The sequence below is a fragment of the Sorex araneus genome, chromosome 2 (assembly GCF_027595985.1).
Source record: "Sorex araneus isolate mSorAra2 chromosome 2, mSorAra2.pri, whole genome shotgun sequence".
In the NCBI taxonomy this organism is placed as follows: Eukaryota; Metazoa; Chordata; class Mammalia; order Eulipotyphla; family Soricidae; genus Sorex; species Sorex araneus.
The window spans coordinates 226,914,628-226,932,823 of NC_073303.1; the positions used below are offsets into that span (position 1 = coordinate 226,914,628).

At 41.8% G+C, this 18,196-nt stretch overlaps 1 protein-coding gene across 2 annotated transcripts in view; it reads right to left on the reverse strand.

The window, feature by feature from the left end:
• DIP2B (disco interacting protein 2 homolog B) overlaps window positions 1-18,196 on the reverse strand; it is a 248,270-nt gene that overhangs the window by 38,349 nt on the left and 191,725 nt on the right. For both annotated transcript variants that reach the window (XM_055128597.1, XM_055128596.1), the window contains 9 exons: window positions 16,401-16,503; window positions 15,046-15,110; window positions 12,029-12,122; window positions 11,703-11,822; window positions 10,273-10,387; window positions 9,145-9,284; window positions 7,226-7,362; window positions 2,486-2,566; window positions 285-412 (listed from right to left, as the gene is read on the reverse strand). In XM_055128597.1, coding sequence (XP_054984572.1) covers window positions 285-412; window positions 2,486-2,566; window positions 7,226-7,362; window positions 9,145-9,284; window positions 10,273-10,387; window positions 11,703-11,822; window positions 12,029-12,122; window positions 15,046-15,110; window positions 16,401-16,503 — 983 coding nt within the window. The remainder of the gene's footprint in view (window positions 1-284; window positions 413-2,485; window positions 2,567-7,225; window positions 7,363-9,144; window positions 9,285-10,272; window positions 10,388-11,702; window positions 11,823-12,028; window positions 12,123-15,045; window positions 15,111-16,400; window positions 16,504-18,196) is intronic.

The following is an 18,196-nucleotide window of genomic DNA, read 5'->3' on the forward strand; positions in this document are numbered from 1 at the left end:
TGACTGTGCTCAAGGATCACTACTGGTGGGTTCAGGGGCCCATATAGGATGTTGGGGGATAGGATCTGGGAGCATGCAAGGCTAACATCCTACTCACAGTACTATTGCTTTGGCCTCTAGAACCAGCTATTTTAAAAATAAATATTCAAAGCTCTATTTCTGCTCTACTTAACCAAAATAACTAGGCCACTTGGAAAGAGAATCTATAGACACGACTCAAAGCACCCTATAAAAGTATATTTAGATTCCAGTGGAAGTGATAACTTGCATTTTGTACTACTCACCTTCCTCTATAAACAGTCTTTATTGACTCAACAGCCAATCCAGTGGCAACAATGTCATCAGCATTATGTCTTCTGCCACTAACCATCAGTAATCCATCCATTTTTCCAACCACAAATACCAAGCTTCCCTGAAAGGTAAAAGTGATTTACCTTGATTTCAATGACTTAGATAGCAAAAAACACCATGCCCTATTTTATGGATCCTAAAAATGTATTTCACACTTGGACATATATCAATGAAATCTTACAATTAATGGAGGTCTTATAATATGAAAGACATGTGTGAGTATGTGTTTGTTTGTTTTGCTTTTAAGTCACACCCAAGGCTGCTCAGAGGCTACTCCCAACTCTGCCTGGGGGTACACCCAAGTGCCAGGGATTGAACCTGGACCTTTTGTTATGTGCTCCTCTGAGCTGTCTCTCTGGTCCTATACCTATTGTTTCATTGTTGCTTTGGATTTTGGAGGCTCAACCAGTGGGAACTCAGAGTACTATATAGTGCTGGGATTAAACTGGGGTTGATGAAATGCAAGGCAAGAGCCTTGCCTTATGAACAATCTCTCTGGCCCTGCTGCTTGGAAGGCCTTCCAGCAGTGCTGGGGACGCCAGGAATACACTCAGTGGCGCTAACGAAGCTATGTGGTGTGTCTGGGACCAAACCTGGGGTTCTGAGCATGCCAGGCTTGTGCTCCAGTCCTTTCAGATGTCTCAGCAGCATCTCATATCTATTCTCTTTTTTATTCTTCTTTTCAGTGCCAGGGATTGAACCCAGATCAAGGTACAACTGAGCTATATACCTGGTACCAATCTTCATATTCTGAAGGAGGAATTTTAAAGAAAGCTACTACAATTCTACACAATTAGCTCCTTTTTCCAATAATGATTATGTATTAGTTGCTCTTCTCTATCTATTCATTGAATGGGTGCAGTGGAGAAAAATAGTAAATCATTTAATAATGAAGTCAGGAAGAGATTAAATTCGTTTGTTTTAGGGGCAGACCTGGCTGTGCTCAGGGTTTACTCTTGGCTCTGTGCTCAGGGATCACTCCTGGCAGTGCCACAGATTCAGATGCACTGCTGGGGATTGATCAAGTTTGTAGCAGGTATGGTAAGCACCTTATCCTCTGTGTTTTAAGATGTTAAGTAAGGAAGAAAGGTGGAGAGTAAGGGGGCAATCAGTGAAGGTTGGAGGTATATGTGCTTAACTATGCTAGTGACTACGTGGAAAATAAAATCCAAACTTTCCATGATGCCACACATGGCCTTCCATGATCTGGCTTACTGCCTGCATCTCGAGCTCATCAAGCTAACTGTGTGAGTGCTCCGAGAACAGGCTCTCTGTCTTAATTCTGTAAAGCCAGTGCCTACAAATAACATTTTTTTAAGTATCTATTTAAGTCATTTACTATCACACATGGTATAATGTCGGTAATGTGTGTGAAAATGTAGTGCATACTATTTATTGTCGCTTTCCTTGGCTGCCTATTGAAGGTAACTATTTTCTGTTCTTTTGTTTTTGGGCCACACTGGTGATACTCTGGGCTTCCTTCTGGCTCTGCACTCAAGGAGTTGCTCCTGGAAGGGCTCAAGGGACCATATGGGGTCCCAGAGACCCAATTCAGATTGGCTGCATACAAGGCAAGCATCCTACCTTTGTATGACTACTCTGGCCTCCTCCTGTCTTCTAACTTACTGAAACAAATTCATCGAAGACAGATGGCAAGGTAAGGCTTTTCAGTGGAGAAGACAGCTCAAATGGACAGGACGAATGAGGTCCTGAGCGAATCCCCTGGCACCACATGCCTCACTTCCTGTACTGCCAGGTACGGCCTTGGTAACCAGTGGCACTACTGGGCCTGAGCAGCATAGCTCAAATAACCAAACTGTCAGGCCTGCACTGGTGTGCTGAATGCTGAATGGGAGTGGGGCTGAGGGCCTTGAGCCCCCAAACCACTGGGAAGTCCCACTCAAAACAAGCAAACAAAAAGCCATTAAAGAAAAAATTTGAAAATAAAAAAGTATGTCTTGGTTTTTGAAGGGGTGAAATGGGTCATGGAATGAATAAACATTTGTCATTTTTTATGATATTTTATTGGAACTGCTTGAAATATAAGTGAAATGGTCCTCTAATACTTCTGGACAAATCAGAACTTCAAATACTTGAATGAGATGTATCAAAACAAAAATTACGACTCACTTACCGGTCCAACGAATCCAAGCAAACCTGACCGGATGAATGGCACATCCCCAACAGGAGAGCCTGCAGAATTCACTGGAATCACCTGATGGAGGGGGAAAAGAGCGAAAAATCTTAGCTCTTCCTTCAAAGAAAGAATAATGGGGCTTGGAGAGATAGTACAGGGGGCTAAGATGCTGTCCTTCATGTGACTGACTCTGGTTTGATACCAAGCACCTAACAGTCTCTATACACTGCTGGTAACCCCTAGCACTACTGGATATGTGTGTCCCAAACCCAACCTAACCCTAAAAGCAATCACACAAAACTGTTAATGTTTAGCTGGCCAAAAGACAGTACATGGGTTAAGGCATTTGCCTTCCATATGGTCAACCCCAGTCGAATCCCCTGCACTACATGATCCCTTGAGCACTGTCTCCTAAGCACAAGAGTAACCTCCTGGAGAATAGAGCAGGGAAAAGTTCCCAAGAAAAACCCATATTATTATTAATATCAACAATAGTAATAATCAAGAAAATTAAAAAGTTATAACATACCCCCCTAAAGAGATAACCTTTACAGAGGCCAGATCTATAGTTCAGCAAGTAGGACATTTGTCTTGTGTGTGGCCGACCTGGTTTTGATCCCTGACATCCCATATGGTCTTTCGAGCACCACCAGGAATAATTTCTGAGTGCAGAGCCAGGAGTAACCCCTGATCATAGCCGGTGTGGCCCAACTCCCTCCACCCCCCCAGAGAAGATAACCTATACGTGGGCCAGGGAGACAGCACAAATCAGGGGTGCATGGTTGTTTTAGGTCACACCAAACGATGCTCAGGGATTACTCCTGGCTCTGCACTCAGGAATCACTACTGGTGCACCTTGGGGGACCATAAGGGATGCCTGGTCAGCCACCTGCAAGGCAAGTAATTTACCCACTGCACTATTGCTCTGGCCCCCGGGGGCATGTTTTGATGCACACAAATCTGGTTTGATCCCTAGCATTGCTGTGAATAACCTTGGAAGCCCCAGCACTGATGAGTGTGCTCCCCCCACGTCCCTGAGCACATTTGGCAGCCAGCCCTCCCCCCGCCCCAGGAGAAAAAACGTCATTCTAGTTTCCTCTGTACAGTAACTCCATAATATACCTCTACAAAAGCTTCATTGAGGAAGCCTTTGAATCAGACATAAGTTCAATTTCTTGCCTTGTTACTTAAACTAGAAATACGGGCTCCTAAACTTTCCTAGATCTTGATTTCTTTCTGTTAATTTTTTTTTTTTACATTTTGAGACTACACCTAGAGGTGCTGAAGGCTTATTGTTAGCTCTGCACTCAAGGACCAGTCCTGGTGGGGCTGAAAGCTGTATGTGGTGCTGGGTTGGCAATGCAAAAACTGATTTCTTTAGTCATAAAATGAGATTCCCAGTTCCTCTCATAGACTTAGAATAAAAACATGCAAATTAAAGGCATGCAAATGTAAGAAAGAGTATGGGGGAAATTGTCTGCCATAGAGGCAGGGGGAGTATTGGGATTGGGGGGGGTGGATACTGGGGACATTTTATGGTGGAAAATGTGCACTGGTGGAGGTATGTATGATCACTGTATGACTGAAACTCAAACATGAAAGCTGTGTAACTATATATCTCATGGTGATTCAATTAAAAAATTTTGCTAAAAAAGAAAAAGTTACAGGCATGTAAACAAATTAGCTGACATAAAACACAGCACTTGACCTGGTTACTCAGAAAATGGTCAATAACTAGATCTGTTGGAATGTTTTAAAACTTTCATAACTGGGAACCTAGAAATTTGGTATTAAGTTTAAGAAATATGGATAGGCAGTTGACAACATTGGAAAGACAACATAATTTACACATGGTTATCTCTTCAAAAACTGCCTGTGGGTTTTGTTTTCAGTAAAGGATATGCAATAAAGAAAAATCCAGGTACTGGAAACATAGTTCAAACTCCTGAAAATTAGAGAAACAGATGTCTACTTTCCACAGCTGTTGCCATATAAGCTCATTTATCAGTCCAGCTTTATAGACTCACAATGAAATATCAATAGAGATGCAAGGCAAGCAGTAAACATCTAAACAGTAAAGATCAGTAAACTCATCTCCTGACTGAAAACTCTGGGGCGCCCTGGAAGAGAGGGGCAGGCTAAGGCCCCACCCTATCAAAGCCCCCGTAGCCATACCCATATTCCACAGCTACCGCCATGCCAAGGGCCCAACACTACTGTTTCATATCTCTGCAGTTGTCACATTAACAAAAATACCAGGTACATGGGTTTTCAGGCTGAGAACTCTGGGGTCTTCTTCGAGTGGGAGTGGGCAGCTACCCCTACCACCCATACTTCCAGAGTGGGACTGCTGGGGCAGGCACAACCACATCCCGTAACTACCACTATGCAAACTCCAGTCCAGTTACAGATCCTGAAGTATGCATGGCGACTCCAATTCCAAAATGCTGACATCCCAGTAGGAGCCACCAACTTAAATGAGAAAGTAACATAGAAGGTAACTGAACTCAATAAACAGTAACACAGAAGGTTCAACTAGCAACAAACAACTTAGTAAATTCTCAGACAAGGATTTAATGACCCCATGATGAGATATAACAATTTTCATAAAGTTTCTTTTACTGGAATATTTTTTGATAACTCCATTAGCCGTTTAATAACAAGAAATATGAAACAAATTATTCTGTTCCTGCTAAGGGGGCAGGCTTGGGCAGTTGCTGGGAAAATGGTGAAGGAAGGTCACACTGGGAGTAGGACTGGTGGTGGAATATTGAATGCCTGTAACAACTATATAATGAATAACTTGGTAAACCACGGTTTTTTTAAAAAAGAAAAAAAAACATTGAAAAAATAGAAAAAACTTAAGAAAAACAGTAAAATTTAAATTAGTAAAATGTATCCACCTTCAACAGAGGTAATAGCCTGGGAAAGTAAGCCAAGGGATGATCAAGAAACACATTTGAAGAAGTGCCCTGTCATGAAGGCTGCCCCCTCTGTTTTCCTGCTGGAGATCACAAGCTGGGCGCCTCACAACTCGGAAGCACATACCCTACCATTTAGCTACATCCCTCACCTCAACTTATGAAGCTAAGAATGTAATAGTAATAGTGGTGCCAATGATGGTAACAAGAGACAGAAATTTAAACATTTATATTACTCCATTTTAGGCTACGTAAATGCAGGAGATGGCCAGTCCAAGAACTCTTTTGCTTTTCTCTTTTTCTTTCTCTCTTGCATTTCCCCATTCAATTATGGGCTGATATAATTACACAGGCAGAAGGTGTGAGGATGCTTTTTTTTTTTGCATCTGTAGTGGAAACCTTGGCAGCAGGTAAGTAACTGTTGCAGGTGTGTCAAACAGATGCATTCTGTTTTTTTCTAGAGTCAGTCATTGAACCCAGAATCTTACACTGTTCATACCGGGAATGCTTTCTCCTGGGAGCTACATCTATTATTACATAATTAAATGCATGGTTGCATGATTGTCCAGTAGGATGGTAGATAGCATGTCCTCTCATACTGAGAACCACTAGTCTAGATCCTCGCTTCTTTTTTTTTAATGAAGAAAGTTTTATTGAAACTTGTCTAGAAACACATCTAGAAAAATGTGAGGGCCAGAGAGGGAGTAGTAAATGTTGGAGAGAACACAGGCTTCTCCAGAGTGTAAATAAGCCAAAAAAAGATAGAGACAAGCAAGCAAGATACACATTCAAGGAAGAACACAGGCTTGAAGAGAAAGCCTAGACCCTAGCTTCTTAAAAACATGGGCTTAGACACCCATATGGTATCATATAATAAAATGTGGGGGTTGTGAGAAATCTGGTGACAGCGAAAGGTTTCTGAATGCATGACAATCATAAACTAATTAAAATTGACTGCATAATGAATTTAAGGTGTTTCTGTGGCACTTGCCTATGTTATGAAAAGGGGTTTCAAGAGGAAAGAGTTTTTAAAGCCCTGATCTGGATTACAGAAAAGAATGATTGAATGGACCTGAAAATTAGTGAACTGTCAAAATTAAAGCTCAAGTTGTGGTTTCAACATATTTATATGAAGAATTAGTCTTTTTGTTTTGTGTTTGGACCAAACCTGATGGTGTTTCAGGCCTTACTCCTGGCTCGCGCTCAGTGATGACTCCTGGCAGGGTTTGGGAACCACATGGGTAAGATAAATGCCTTGCCCACTGTACTGTTGCTCTGGACCCAAGGCCCTAGACTTTATTTATGAAAAAATAAACAATAGTAGGTCTTATACACAATGATGACTGGAATGGTGCCAGGTTCTAGTCTAAGTACTTTTTTTTTTTGTTTTTTGCTTTTTGGGTCACACCTGGCGATGCACTGAGGTTACTCCTGGCTCTACACTCAGGAATTACTCCTGGAGGTGCTTAGAGGAACATATGGGATGCTGGGATTTGAAGCCGGGTAGGCCGCGTGCAAGGCAAATACCCTACCCGCTGTGCTATCACTCGAGCCCCCCTAGTCTAAGTACTTTATAAACACGAACTCTGAATCTCACAGCAATTCTGAAGTAGGTACGAGGGTTCCTCCCATTTTTACAGAAGGGCACAGGGCGCAGAAAGGTGAGACAAAATCAGCAAATCAGGGCCTGCATAAGGAATCTGACCTGGGGCAGTCTAGCTGTAGAATACATGCTCTTGGCTGCTGTATTACACTTTCTCCCCTCAGCCAGCACCTCTGCTTAGGGAAATCCTCACCAGACGTTAAGGTCACCTACCTCAAATGTATTTTTCGTCACACCAGCAAGCCCGAAGTACATCATGCCCCCTGTTCTGGAGCTGACACAGATTTCGCCAATTTCATCTGTTTTGCAGAGTTGGGGTGGTCCCTCAGGTCTCACAATGCACATCATCCCTGGTATACAGAAATGGCAGTTAAGGAAGTTCTGAAAAACCTCTTCAAATCAACAGCTTCATCTTTAACTCATTAACGTTTTACATTTACTGAGACGTACTAAGAATACCAAATAACAATATTAAAAATGGACCTGGAGTTACATAGTGTATTTGAAACTTCTTTTTGTTACTGTTGTTGCTTGGTTTTATTTGGGGTCACAGATGGCAGGGTTCAGGAGCTACCCCTGGCCATGCTTAAGATTCCTGGTCATGTGCAGTGGGTTGCATGTAGTGATGAGGATGTGAACCTGGGTGAAGGTGACTGTGGTTGCGTGAAAGGCAAGTACCTTCCCTCCTCTACTATTTCTCCAGGCCTGAAAATTTCCATCTTTTTTTTTTTTTGGTGGGGGGTGGGAGGGTGGAGGCACAACTGGCAATGCTCAGGTTTTACTTCTGGGGAGCTTAGAGGACCAGATGGGGTGCCATGGATCAAACCTGGGTTGGCCATGTGCAAAGCAAGCGAGCAAGCGCCCTACCCACTGCATTATCCCTCTGGCCCCTGAAATTTCCACCATTTATAACTGTTTATTTGAGAGAGGGTTTGGTTTTGGGGTCATACTTGGCAGTGCTCAGAGCTTACTTCTGACCTCGTGCTCAGAGATCACACCTAGCAGCGCTTAGGGGACCATACGGGGGGTTAGGGATTGAACATAGGTTGAATGCTTTCAAGGCAAGCATGCCCTTACCCAACTGTACTATCTCTCTAGCCCCTGGAAGTTTCATCTTTTGGCACTAATGATAAATTTTTTTTGGAGGGGGAAGGTCACACCCAGTGTTGCACAGGGGTTATTCCTGGCTCTGCACTCAGGAATTACTCCAGGTTGTGCTTGGGGGACCATATGGGATGCTTGCCACATGCAAGGCAAACGCCCTACCCACTGTGCTATCACTCCAGCCCCACTGATGATAATTTTTTTAAATTCAGCAAATAAAACATACAACATACAAAGTGTCTTTTGTGGAGAGGGGAACACAGTTGGTGGTGCTCAGCACTTACTCCTGACTCTGCTCAGGGATTATTCCTGGAGGTGCTTAAGGGATCCCATGGGGTACTGGGTCAGCCATGTGCAACAACATACAAAACTTTTAAAGACAGTGCCATATTTTAAATGACTATAAAGTTAAAAAAAAAAGAGTTATAATTATTACTATGCAACTGAATTCAAATCTGTTTCTTGTTTTTGGGCCAGACCCAGCAGTGCTCAGGGATCACTCCTGGCAGGCTTGGGTCCTGGGTCGGTCATATGAAAGACAAATGCCCTCAACTGTACTATCGCTCCAGCCTTCAATCTTTTTATTGAGGTGCGGAAGGGTGGGGGGGCAGACCCAACTCCACTAAGAACTTACTTCTGGCGGGACTTGGGGGATCATATGGGGTGCTGTGGACTGAAGCCAGGTTGGCTGTATGCAAGTACCCAACCCACTGTACTATCTCTCCAGCCCCACAAACTCAAATCTTATGGGATACAGTGAACTACAACTTTCCAGTGGTTTGGGAAATACAGTGACAACCAGATCACTTTAGAACATTCAGTACAAGCTTTCATGTGAACAGCTGGGACTGGAATCTATAACTAAGTCATATGTAATCATCAGAAAGTAAGAATTTCTGTACTATTAGACAAACTCAAAATTATGTAATGAAGTACTAAATGTTATATGCCTAGCATTTTTTTATATTTATCAGGTGCTATATGTAATGATTAAATATTGTGAAAAAACAAAGTGCCTGAAAACTCACCACCGGGCATGACATGCCCCACATCCTGGACAGTCAGTGCCGAGTTTTTGTCTTCAGTATTGACCCGTATTACCCCATAGCTCAATCCATTCATTGAGAGAATAGCTCTTCCAGGCAAAGGGGCCCCTGGAACACCAGGTCTGAAAACAAAACAATGCATTAAATTTGGCAAGTGAAAGAGAAAAATAAACTTTTCCTGCCCCCTCCCACTTCTCTTTACCCAAAAATGCCAAACAAATCAAATTCATATTGTATAAGGGTCAAGTGCCATTCGGGTGAAAAAGTAACATTTAACTGAGGCTCTAAAGGTAAAATTTACCCCCAGCACTACCCCAGATGTGGGGGAACTCTGACTCAAATTCTGTCTTCCTCTCCCTCCCCACCCCTTCTATCTCTCCCCTTTCTCTTGTGCGTACACACACACACACACACACACACACACACACACACACACACACACACACATTCAAGAGAGAGAAGTGTACTATAAATGTGCATTTCATTCCATTTTTGGCTCTTGGGCCACACCTAGCAATGTTTGGAGGTTATTCCTAGCTTGGAGCACAGGGATCACACTCAGTGGTGCTTGGGCGACCAAGCATTGCCAGGGACCAAACCCAGGGCTACAGCATAAAAAGTATGAGCTCAGCCCTCTGAATTATCATCCTGGCCTGTGCTTTCCCATTTTGGGGGTGGGCCGTGGGAGGGGCACTCCTGACAGTGCTCAGTGCTTACTCCTTACTCTGTGCTCAGAGATCACTCCTAATGGGCTTGGGGGACCATAAGGAGTGCTGGGGATTACCCTGAGCTGGCCTCATGCAAAGCAAAAGCCCTACCCACTGTACTATCTCTCTGGCCTTTGTTTTTCCGTTCTTCAGCTAAAATCAAGAACATTCTATTTCTAGTCTAGGATGCTGGTCAGGGATTCAAAAGCACAAAACAATATAGGAAAATAAATTAACTCAAAAACGTGAGAAAAGAATAGTTTTCAGTTAACCAGTTACATCAAGGCAGTAGTAGGACAAATAAATGCGATGCTGCAAACTGCTTATGAAGTAGATCAGCTTATAAGTCACATTTGATCAAAGTTGTAGCTTGCATCAAGAACACAGGCACTCGGAACAATACCTGCGGATGGCAACAGTCATGGCTTCAGCAGAAGTAGCACATGGACAGATGGCCTCCGGTTTTAGCCCATGGCTTTGGAACAGACTCAGGAAGGCATCACAGGATGACACAGACCCTGTGGAGTGGAACAGATTATTATGAAAGCTAAACTGCAGGAAACTGATAAAGAGGAGAAACATAACACATTTTTTTTCTCACAAGGACTCTCATCATACATGAATTCCATACAAATATTTTATTGTGCCATGTGAGATAGTTGATACAACTCAAATACATGTTCACCCAGACCCGGAAAGGGAATCAATGCTCTTTAAAAACATTCCACTCAGTGTGCTCGAGAGATAGTACAGCAGGTAGGGTGCTGGTGTCATAAACGCAGCCAACTTGAGCACAATCCCTGGCATCCCATATGGTCCCCTGAGCACCACCAGGAGTCATTCCTGAGTGCAGAACCAGGTGTAGCCCCTGATCATTACTGGGTATGGCCCCAAAACAAACAAATAAAAGTTTCCACTCAGAAGAAGGAGCTCCTACCAATGACCTGAGCAGCTGCATTGAGGTGGTGCAGGTAACAGGCAGTGACTTAGAATTGAGCAATTCTTTCTGAAGCAACATTTGATCTGTGTGGAATTAGTATTCTGGCATAATTCAAAACTTCTCCTATGGGCTATACTCTAATTTGTCCAGGGGCTCAAACCCAGGCTTTGCACACACAGGCATGTACCCTATCACTTGAACCACATCCCCAGGCCCTGATAAATACATTTGAAATGGGTCAGCTTTATAGTATGGGAACTATATCTCAAAATAAGTTATTAAATATAAATTATATATATATATTTAGTGAAGTAAAATAGTCTTAGAGAAGCATGAAGAGAGACAGGAAGTGGGGAATAGAGAGGTTATGTGTTTAGGAGAGAACCTGGGCTTCGGAGGGATTGGGGATGGGGGAAGAAAGTACATATCTCAGGTTGAGATGAAGACCAATCTCCAGTTCATCACCTAGTACGTTATTTAAATTCTATAGACCACTGAGAATCACAAAGAGTGACCCTGATGGCCCTCAGAACTGTGGTCTGGAATGGCACCTCACTGCCAAGCCTAGCACCAAAATGTGAGGCCCACACAATCTAGCCAAGTACCAGCAGAAGCATGAGTCTTTTTTCAAAGAGGGGAGGCCTCTTTGAAAAAACTCAGAGGGGCTGAAGCAACAGTACAGCAGCTAAGCTCTAGCCTTGCACATGGCGGGCCCGGGTTTGATCCTTGGCACCCTATGTGGACCCCCGAGCTCTATCAGGAGTGATTCCTTAGTGCAGACCCATGAAAACTGCTGAGTGTGGGCCAAATAAAAAACAAGCTTATAGAAGAGCCTATACTTCAACCTACCAAAAGAATGGCTATTCCCATACCCACACCCTACAAATACTCACAGGGATTTGCTCCGTCAGTCACAATTAACATCCGAAGGGAACTCAAGCTCACATCTCTTTGGTCCCGATGTGCCATCATGGCCCAGTGCAAGTCTCGACACTTGACCAAAGCTACCTTAGCTGTAAGTTCCAAGGAAATGAAGTAAGCAGACAGGTGCAGGTGAAATTTGATGTACTACAATAATGGAGCCCCCACCTCTCCAGCACTGCCTGAAGCAACCCCAATTACAGACTAGGAGGAGCCCTGAGCACTGCAAAGTCTGGCACCTCCCACTCCAATCTTAGTTCAAACTGGCACAGAATTAAAGCTTAGGTACTGTAACTACCTTTGTGGGCATGTACTCTTTGGACCCAAGAGAGAGGACAAGTCTTCATAACAGAGTAAGGTACACTAATTGTATGCATCTTATTCATTACATTCTGAAAAGCAAAAGAAAGACAAAATATAATTACTGCTTAATATTACTTAGCATTTAAAAATTGAATATTTTGTTAATTTTATCCTAAAAGCAACATCCAAAGTCATGCTCCTGGTGCCTGAGCGATAGTACACAGTACAGTCAGTAGGGCATTTGCCTTGCAAGCAGCTGATTCAGTTTTGATTCCCAGCATCCACATGGTTCCCTGAGCACCACCAGGAGTGAGTCCTGATTGCAGAGCCAGAAGTAACCCCTGAGCATTGCCAGGTGAGACCCAAAAAGACAAAAACAAACAAACAAACCACAAAGTTATGCTCATTAAAAAAAATCTAAAATATTAACTATGAGGTTCAAGTCTTCTTTATCACCTCACCCTGGTTCCCTCCATCTTCTCACAAATAATCACTGATAAGAACCTGGTTTGTGACCAATCAATCCTTTCCCCAAGTATTTACATATCTATCTATCTATATATGTGTATATATATATGTATTTGTCACCAGTGAAACAATGCACTTTGAATATAGAAAACATATTATACTATAAAAGCATCTGCAAAATGCTTTTTCGTGTAAATTGAAAGCTAAATCTTTACTCTTCAGTGTAAGAAACTGACATAATTCCTACTGCATAATATATATACACATATATGTGTGTGTACATGTGTATGCTACTATAATCTGTCATGGCTCTATTACTGATTTTTTTTTTTTTGCTATTACAAATGTTTCCAGGAACTTAGAATTTATTTGAGCATACATCCCTGGGCACATGGGCAACTGTTTCTCTAGGGTGAAAAGCTGAACTGCTGGGTCTTAGATATATAGATCACTTAAATTTAAAAGATTTTTAACCTCTAAATTTAAGAGACCTTTATTCTATTAAGTGCTTTCATCATGCTCATTCTCACTACATAATACAAAGGCCTGGGCATTACGAAACAAGAAACCCAAGTTTCCCTGTTGCTTACATACATACTGTATTTGGGGGGGATGAAGCTCAGTGAGCTTTGCCCACCCTAAGCTAAGGGGCTGTGCAATCTAAAATGCATAAAGACCCTGTCCTGAGACCAACCTGACTGAGAAAGTTTTCTTGTGAGAATGGACATTTTTTCATTTACCATGTAGATGGCCCACTACAGACCCATTCTTTTTTTTTTTTTTGCATGGGGCGGGGAGAAGGGAGGGGAGGCAACAACACACTCAGCGATGCTCAGAGGTTATTCCCGGTGTGCAGATCTATTCTTTCTCTTTCTCCAAAATCTCTAGCTTTCAGTATAAGAAATTTTCACACATATTCCTATATTGGTTTTTATATTGAAGAGCGATGCCTCCCTTTAACTCCTCATAAGGGGCTTTTAAAGTCTGATTAAAAAAATGGTTAGAACATGTTCACTTAAAGAAACAGGTTCTTAATAATTAAAAGGAGGGAAGGGTCTTTGGTAAAAAGTAATCTTCTTCTACCATGCTTCCTTTTCCAAAACTCAGGATTTCTTCAGTGTGTAACAAAACTGGACTAGTCACTCCTGAAGGTCCTTTTCTTTTTTCTGCACTTGGTGGTGCTCAGGCTTTTCTCCTGGCTCTGTGCTCAGGGGTAACTGCTGGCAGTACTGAGAGGACTAAATACGGTACTGAGGTCAGCCACGTGCAAGGCAGGAGCCTTAGCACTGTACTATCGCTCTAACTCCCTGAAGCTCCTCTCCATCATTAGGATTCTTTGTCTTTCATCTCTTCCTCCTAGTCAGCATGCCTTCCCCTCCCCCAACTGGTGAGCAGAACGAACACAGAGCTGAGCTCATGCCAGGCCTGTGTGCCCCATGGAACTAGGCTAGCTTTTCCCATTTGAAATGCCTTTTTTTGAGAGATGGCTAAATTTAAAAAAAAAAGTTTTTAAAGTTAGTCACCATGAAATGATAAAGTTATTCATGATTGGGTTTCAGGGATACAGTATTTCAACACTGATCCCTTCTCCAGTGTCCACTTCTCTCCTTAATACTCTCCCACCCTCACTGCTTCCCCCCTACCAATCTGCTTCTATGACAGGTGCTTTTTTTAAAAAAAAAAAAATGTACATTTTGCACTGTGGTTTACAGTCCAATTGCTCACAGGGTCTCATACATAACACTGACCACCTTTCAGCACCATCTCCTTCCACATGCAAGTTTCCTGCCACCACAGATGTTGCCCCCTCCCTGTCCTGTCCCCCAGCCCCCTCAAGAGGCATGTTTCCTACTGAACACCAGTTCTCATGTTCTTTGTTTCCATTGTCTTTGAGAATTTGTTATTTTACCATTATGTTCCTTTATATCCTGCATGTGAGAGAGATCATTCTGTATGATATGGCTGAATTATACCCATTTTGTCAAAGTCAAACTCAACTGTCATTTTTTCCATAGAAACAAACTTGATTTTCTTATGCAATTATGTGAGGTGTATGGTCAATCACAATGAATATAAAAACATTTACACTATTAAAAAAATACTACATAAGAAAATTCCAATTGAAAAAAAAAATAATCTTTTGGGGGCTTAAATTTCATAGTACCACTTCAATGCTTTGGTTACAAAACCTGCATACCTACTTAAACCATAAGCGTAATTTATACTAAAAAGCTTAATTCTAGGGAGCCAGAACAACAGTACAGTGCATAAGGCATGTGCCCTACAGGTGGCTGACCTGAGTTCAATCCCTGGCATACTTATGGTCCTCTAAGTCCACCAGGAATGATCCCTGATGAGTAATCCCTGAGCATGGCTTGATATGGCCACCCCTACCCCCCTCCAAATCCCCTGTTTTCAATTTCCTTTTTTTGATAATGCTATTTGTTTTCGTGGTGCTGGGATTGAACCCACAAACATACAAGCATGTGCTCTTGAGGGGAGTCACAGTCTAGGCCCTAAGTACCTCAATTCTGAAGAGCTTACCGCAAACATGCCATGCCAAAGCCCCGCATCCTTCTTACAATCTAGAACATTCACTACTGTTTCACCTAAAACAGGAAATACAGAAAAACACAAGAAAATCCTCTTTAGTACTCAGAAGCAAAATCATGTCATGTTCTACTAAGCTACTAAGTTCTTCAACTAGTTCTTCAACTAAGCAATTTCAAAGAAAATACTGAGAGTTCTCAAGGTCTTTTGATTACTTACAGGTCTCCCTGAACTGACTGGGGGAATGGCAAAAAGATAATGAGTCTAAAACTTCACTTAGAGACTGTCTCCTGAGTTAATTTTTTCTTGTGTTATATAAGGAATATAAATTTTAGAAATTTTGAACATTTCATAAACACATGTAAAAATTTTACTACCAAGACAAAATTTAAAATGTTGGTAAGTATGTCATAATAATCTACTCCCACACATATAATTATACTTATATAGATACCTAAAATAATAAAACAGGTATATACTACTCTGTAATTTGCTTACATTTAATGACATATTAAAATAATTTCCCCATTTCTTAGAATACAAACTATTACATGAATGTAATATAGTTTAACTGATCCCAGCTTTAGGTGGATATTGAGCTACAGCTAGTGTTATGAACACTCTTGGATGTGCTCTGGGGAACCATATGTCATGCTGGGGATCAAACAGAGATTGGCCACAGACAAGACAAGTACCAAATCCCCTGCACTCTCTCTCAGGTCCCCAATCCCTATTTTGAGGTGATATTTGGATTGCTCCCATTGTATACATACATATATTTTATAGTTTGTATGTATGTGTGTATGTATAGAGTATACACATACACACTAGACAAAGAATGCTAGTCTGTACTCAACATACATTAACTAGTTTCATTGCATAAAAAATTAATAGTACTAAGAATATTCTAAAGCAAATAGTCACTGCATATCAATGTATCTAACTATATAGCAACATATCTAAAGTTCAATGAGACAGAATACATTTTGTGCTTTAATATATCTGTGATAGCTGAACTTCTTTTGATGATAGTTTCTAACACACAGTTTGTGGGAGTTTTATATATTCAAGAGGATGAAGATGCATCACACTCTGTAGTTAATAAACACACATATTAATTTTCTACTTCTGCAATCTGGAACTCATGCTTTACATACTTGGCTTGGCCGTTTTACTTCCTTTAAATTACAGCACATTTGTGAGAAAGAAGGCAGCAAAAGTAAGCCAAGAATGTGTCATACAATTTCACTCTCAATTTGGTCATTAACTGGAAGCCAATCCTGAAGCCCTACTCACAGTCACATCTATCTGAAGCTCACAATGAGGGCAGTCACGGGAAAAAGTCTGACCTTCAGTGTAATTGCAGGCCTGGGACAGAGCTTGGCAGTGAGACAACATTGCAAGCCGGGATACTGTGACTCCCATTACACTCCCTTCTTTGCTTGTTTTGTACTAGAAAAAATACATACATACAAACACAAAAATAAGAAAGACAATACAATGAGTTATTTCAAATGACATAACTAGAATCCAAAACAAAACCCAGATATAGATGTATTAATGGACTATATTTAATGTGTTTTAAATTTTTTTTTTTTTTATTTTTTGCTTTTTGGGTCACACCTGGCGATGCACAGGGGTTACTCCTGGCTCTGCACTCAGAAATTACCCCTGGCCGTGCTCAGGGGACCATATGGGATGCTGGGATTTGAACCCGGGTCGGCCGCGTGCAAGGCAAACGCCCTACCCGCTGTGCTATCTCTCCAGCCCCTATTTAATGTGTTTTATATGAATATGTAAGGCTAGAGAGTGTATTCCAAACTCTAATCACACAAAGCTAAGACTGCTGAATGACAAAGTTCAACTAAAGTACGTGTGAAAAAGACTTGAAAGCTTTATTAGGCATCAGTGTGATGTGGTTGCTAAAGAAGCTAACACAAACAAAGGACTAGAGCTACATTAGTAGAAGCACAGGAAGAATCGAGGATGTGGCAAGCACTACAGTGACACGTAATGGTATGAAAGATGTGTTCCCCGACCATCAGAAGCTCCCTATCTGGGAAGGAAAACCTCCAAACTGCCCATGCACTCCTACAGTCAACTTTTTGCTTCTGCCTCAATGCTCAAGAAGTTTTATATCAAGATTAGCAACTTTATTGTTGACTGTTAATCAACAGGACATATTACATACTTCTATCAACTTTGTCCTTCCCTAGATTTTGTGATACCTCTCTCATGCATATGCACTCCCTCTTGCTTTTCCTTTTTCACTCTCTTTTCTTCCCCCATTCTTTAAAAGTTGACAGGGCCTGAAAATTTTGTTCTTAATTCTTCTCCTTTCACTTTATCCCATCAGGGAACTATGCCTAGATGATCTTCAAATCTATCTCCAATAGAGACCTCTCTCCAGAGATCCAGATTCAGTGAGTGGGTCCCCTGAAGGACCCCTGAATGTAAAACTCAGTGTATACAATATCTGCAACCTCATGCACAAAAATCCTCTTGCTGCATTTTGTAATTCAGCGAAGAATCTTGCCATCTATCCAAGCTCTCTGAGTCCAAAGCCTGAGTTTTTCTTGTTTCCTCCCTTTCTGGAGTCATCATTAAATCCATCTATTCTGGTTTCCTAACTACCATCTCAGGTCCATTCACTTGTTTCTATGGCTACTGCTCTGAGTTGCAGTTCACCCAGATAGCCCTAACAACTGGTCTATTTCCCTTCTTTTTTTTTTTCTTTTTGAGTCACACCCAGTGATGCACAGGAGTTGCTCCTGGCTCTGCACTCAGGAAACACTCCTGGCAGTGCTCAGGGGACCTTATGGGATGCTGGGGATCAAACCCAGCAAACGCCCTACCCACTGAACTATAGCTCTAGCTATACCAGGCCAATTTTTTTAAACACAGATATTCTTATCACTCTTCTGCTCAAAAACCTTTAATTGTTCCCTAATACTCACAGGACACTCTGGATCCACTAGTCCTGAGATAATAAGGAAGAAATGCAAGTGAGAAAAGTAAGTTAATTCAGATCAGTAGGAGCCTAAAAACACAGAGGTTGTACATGAGGCCGAGTGAAGTAGAAGCCATACACTGAAGAGCTCTTTACCTTTAAGGCAAAACCAACAAAGAAGGGTGAAAAGAGTAG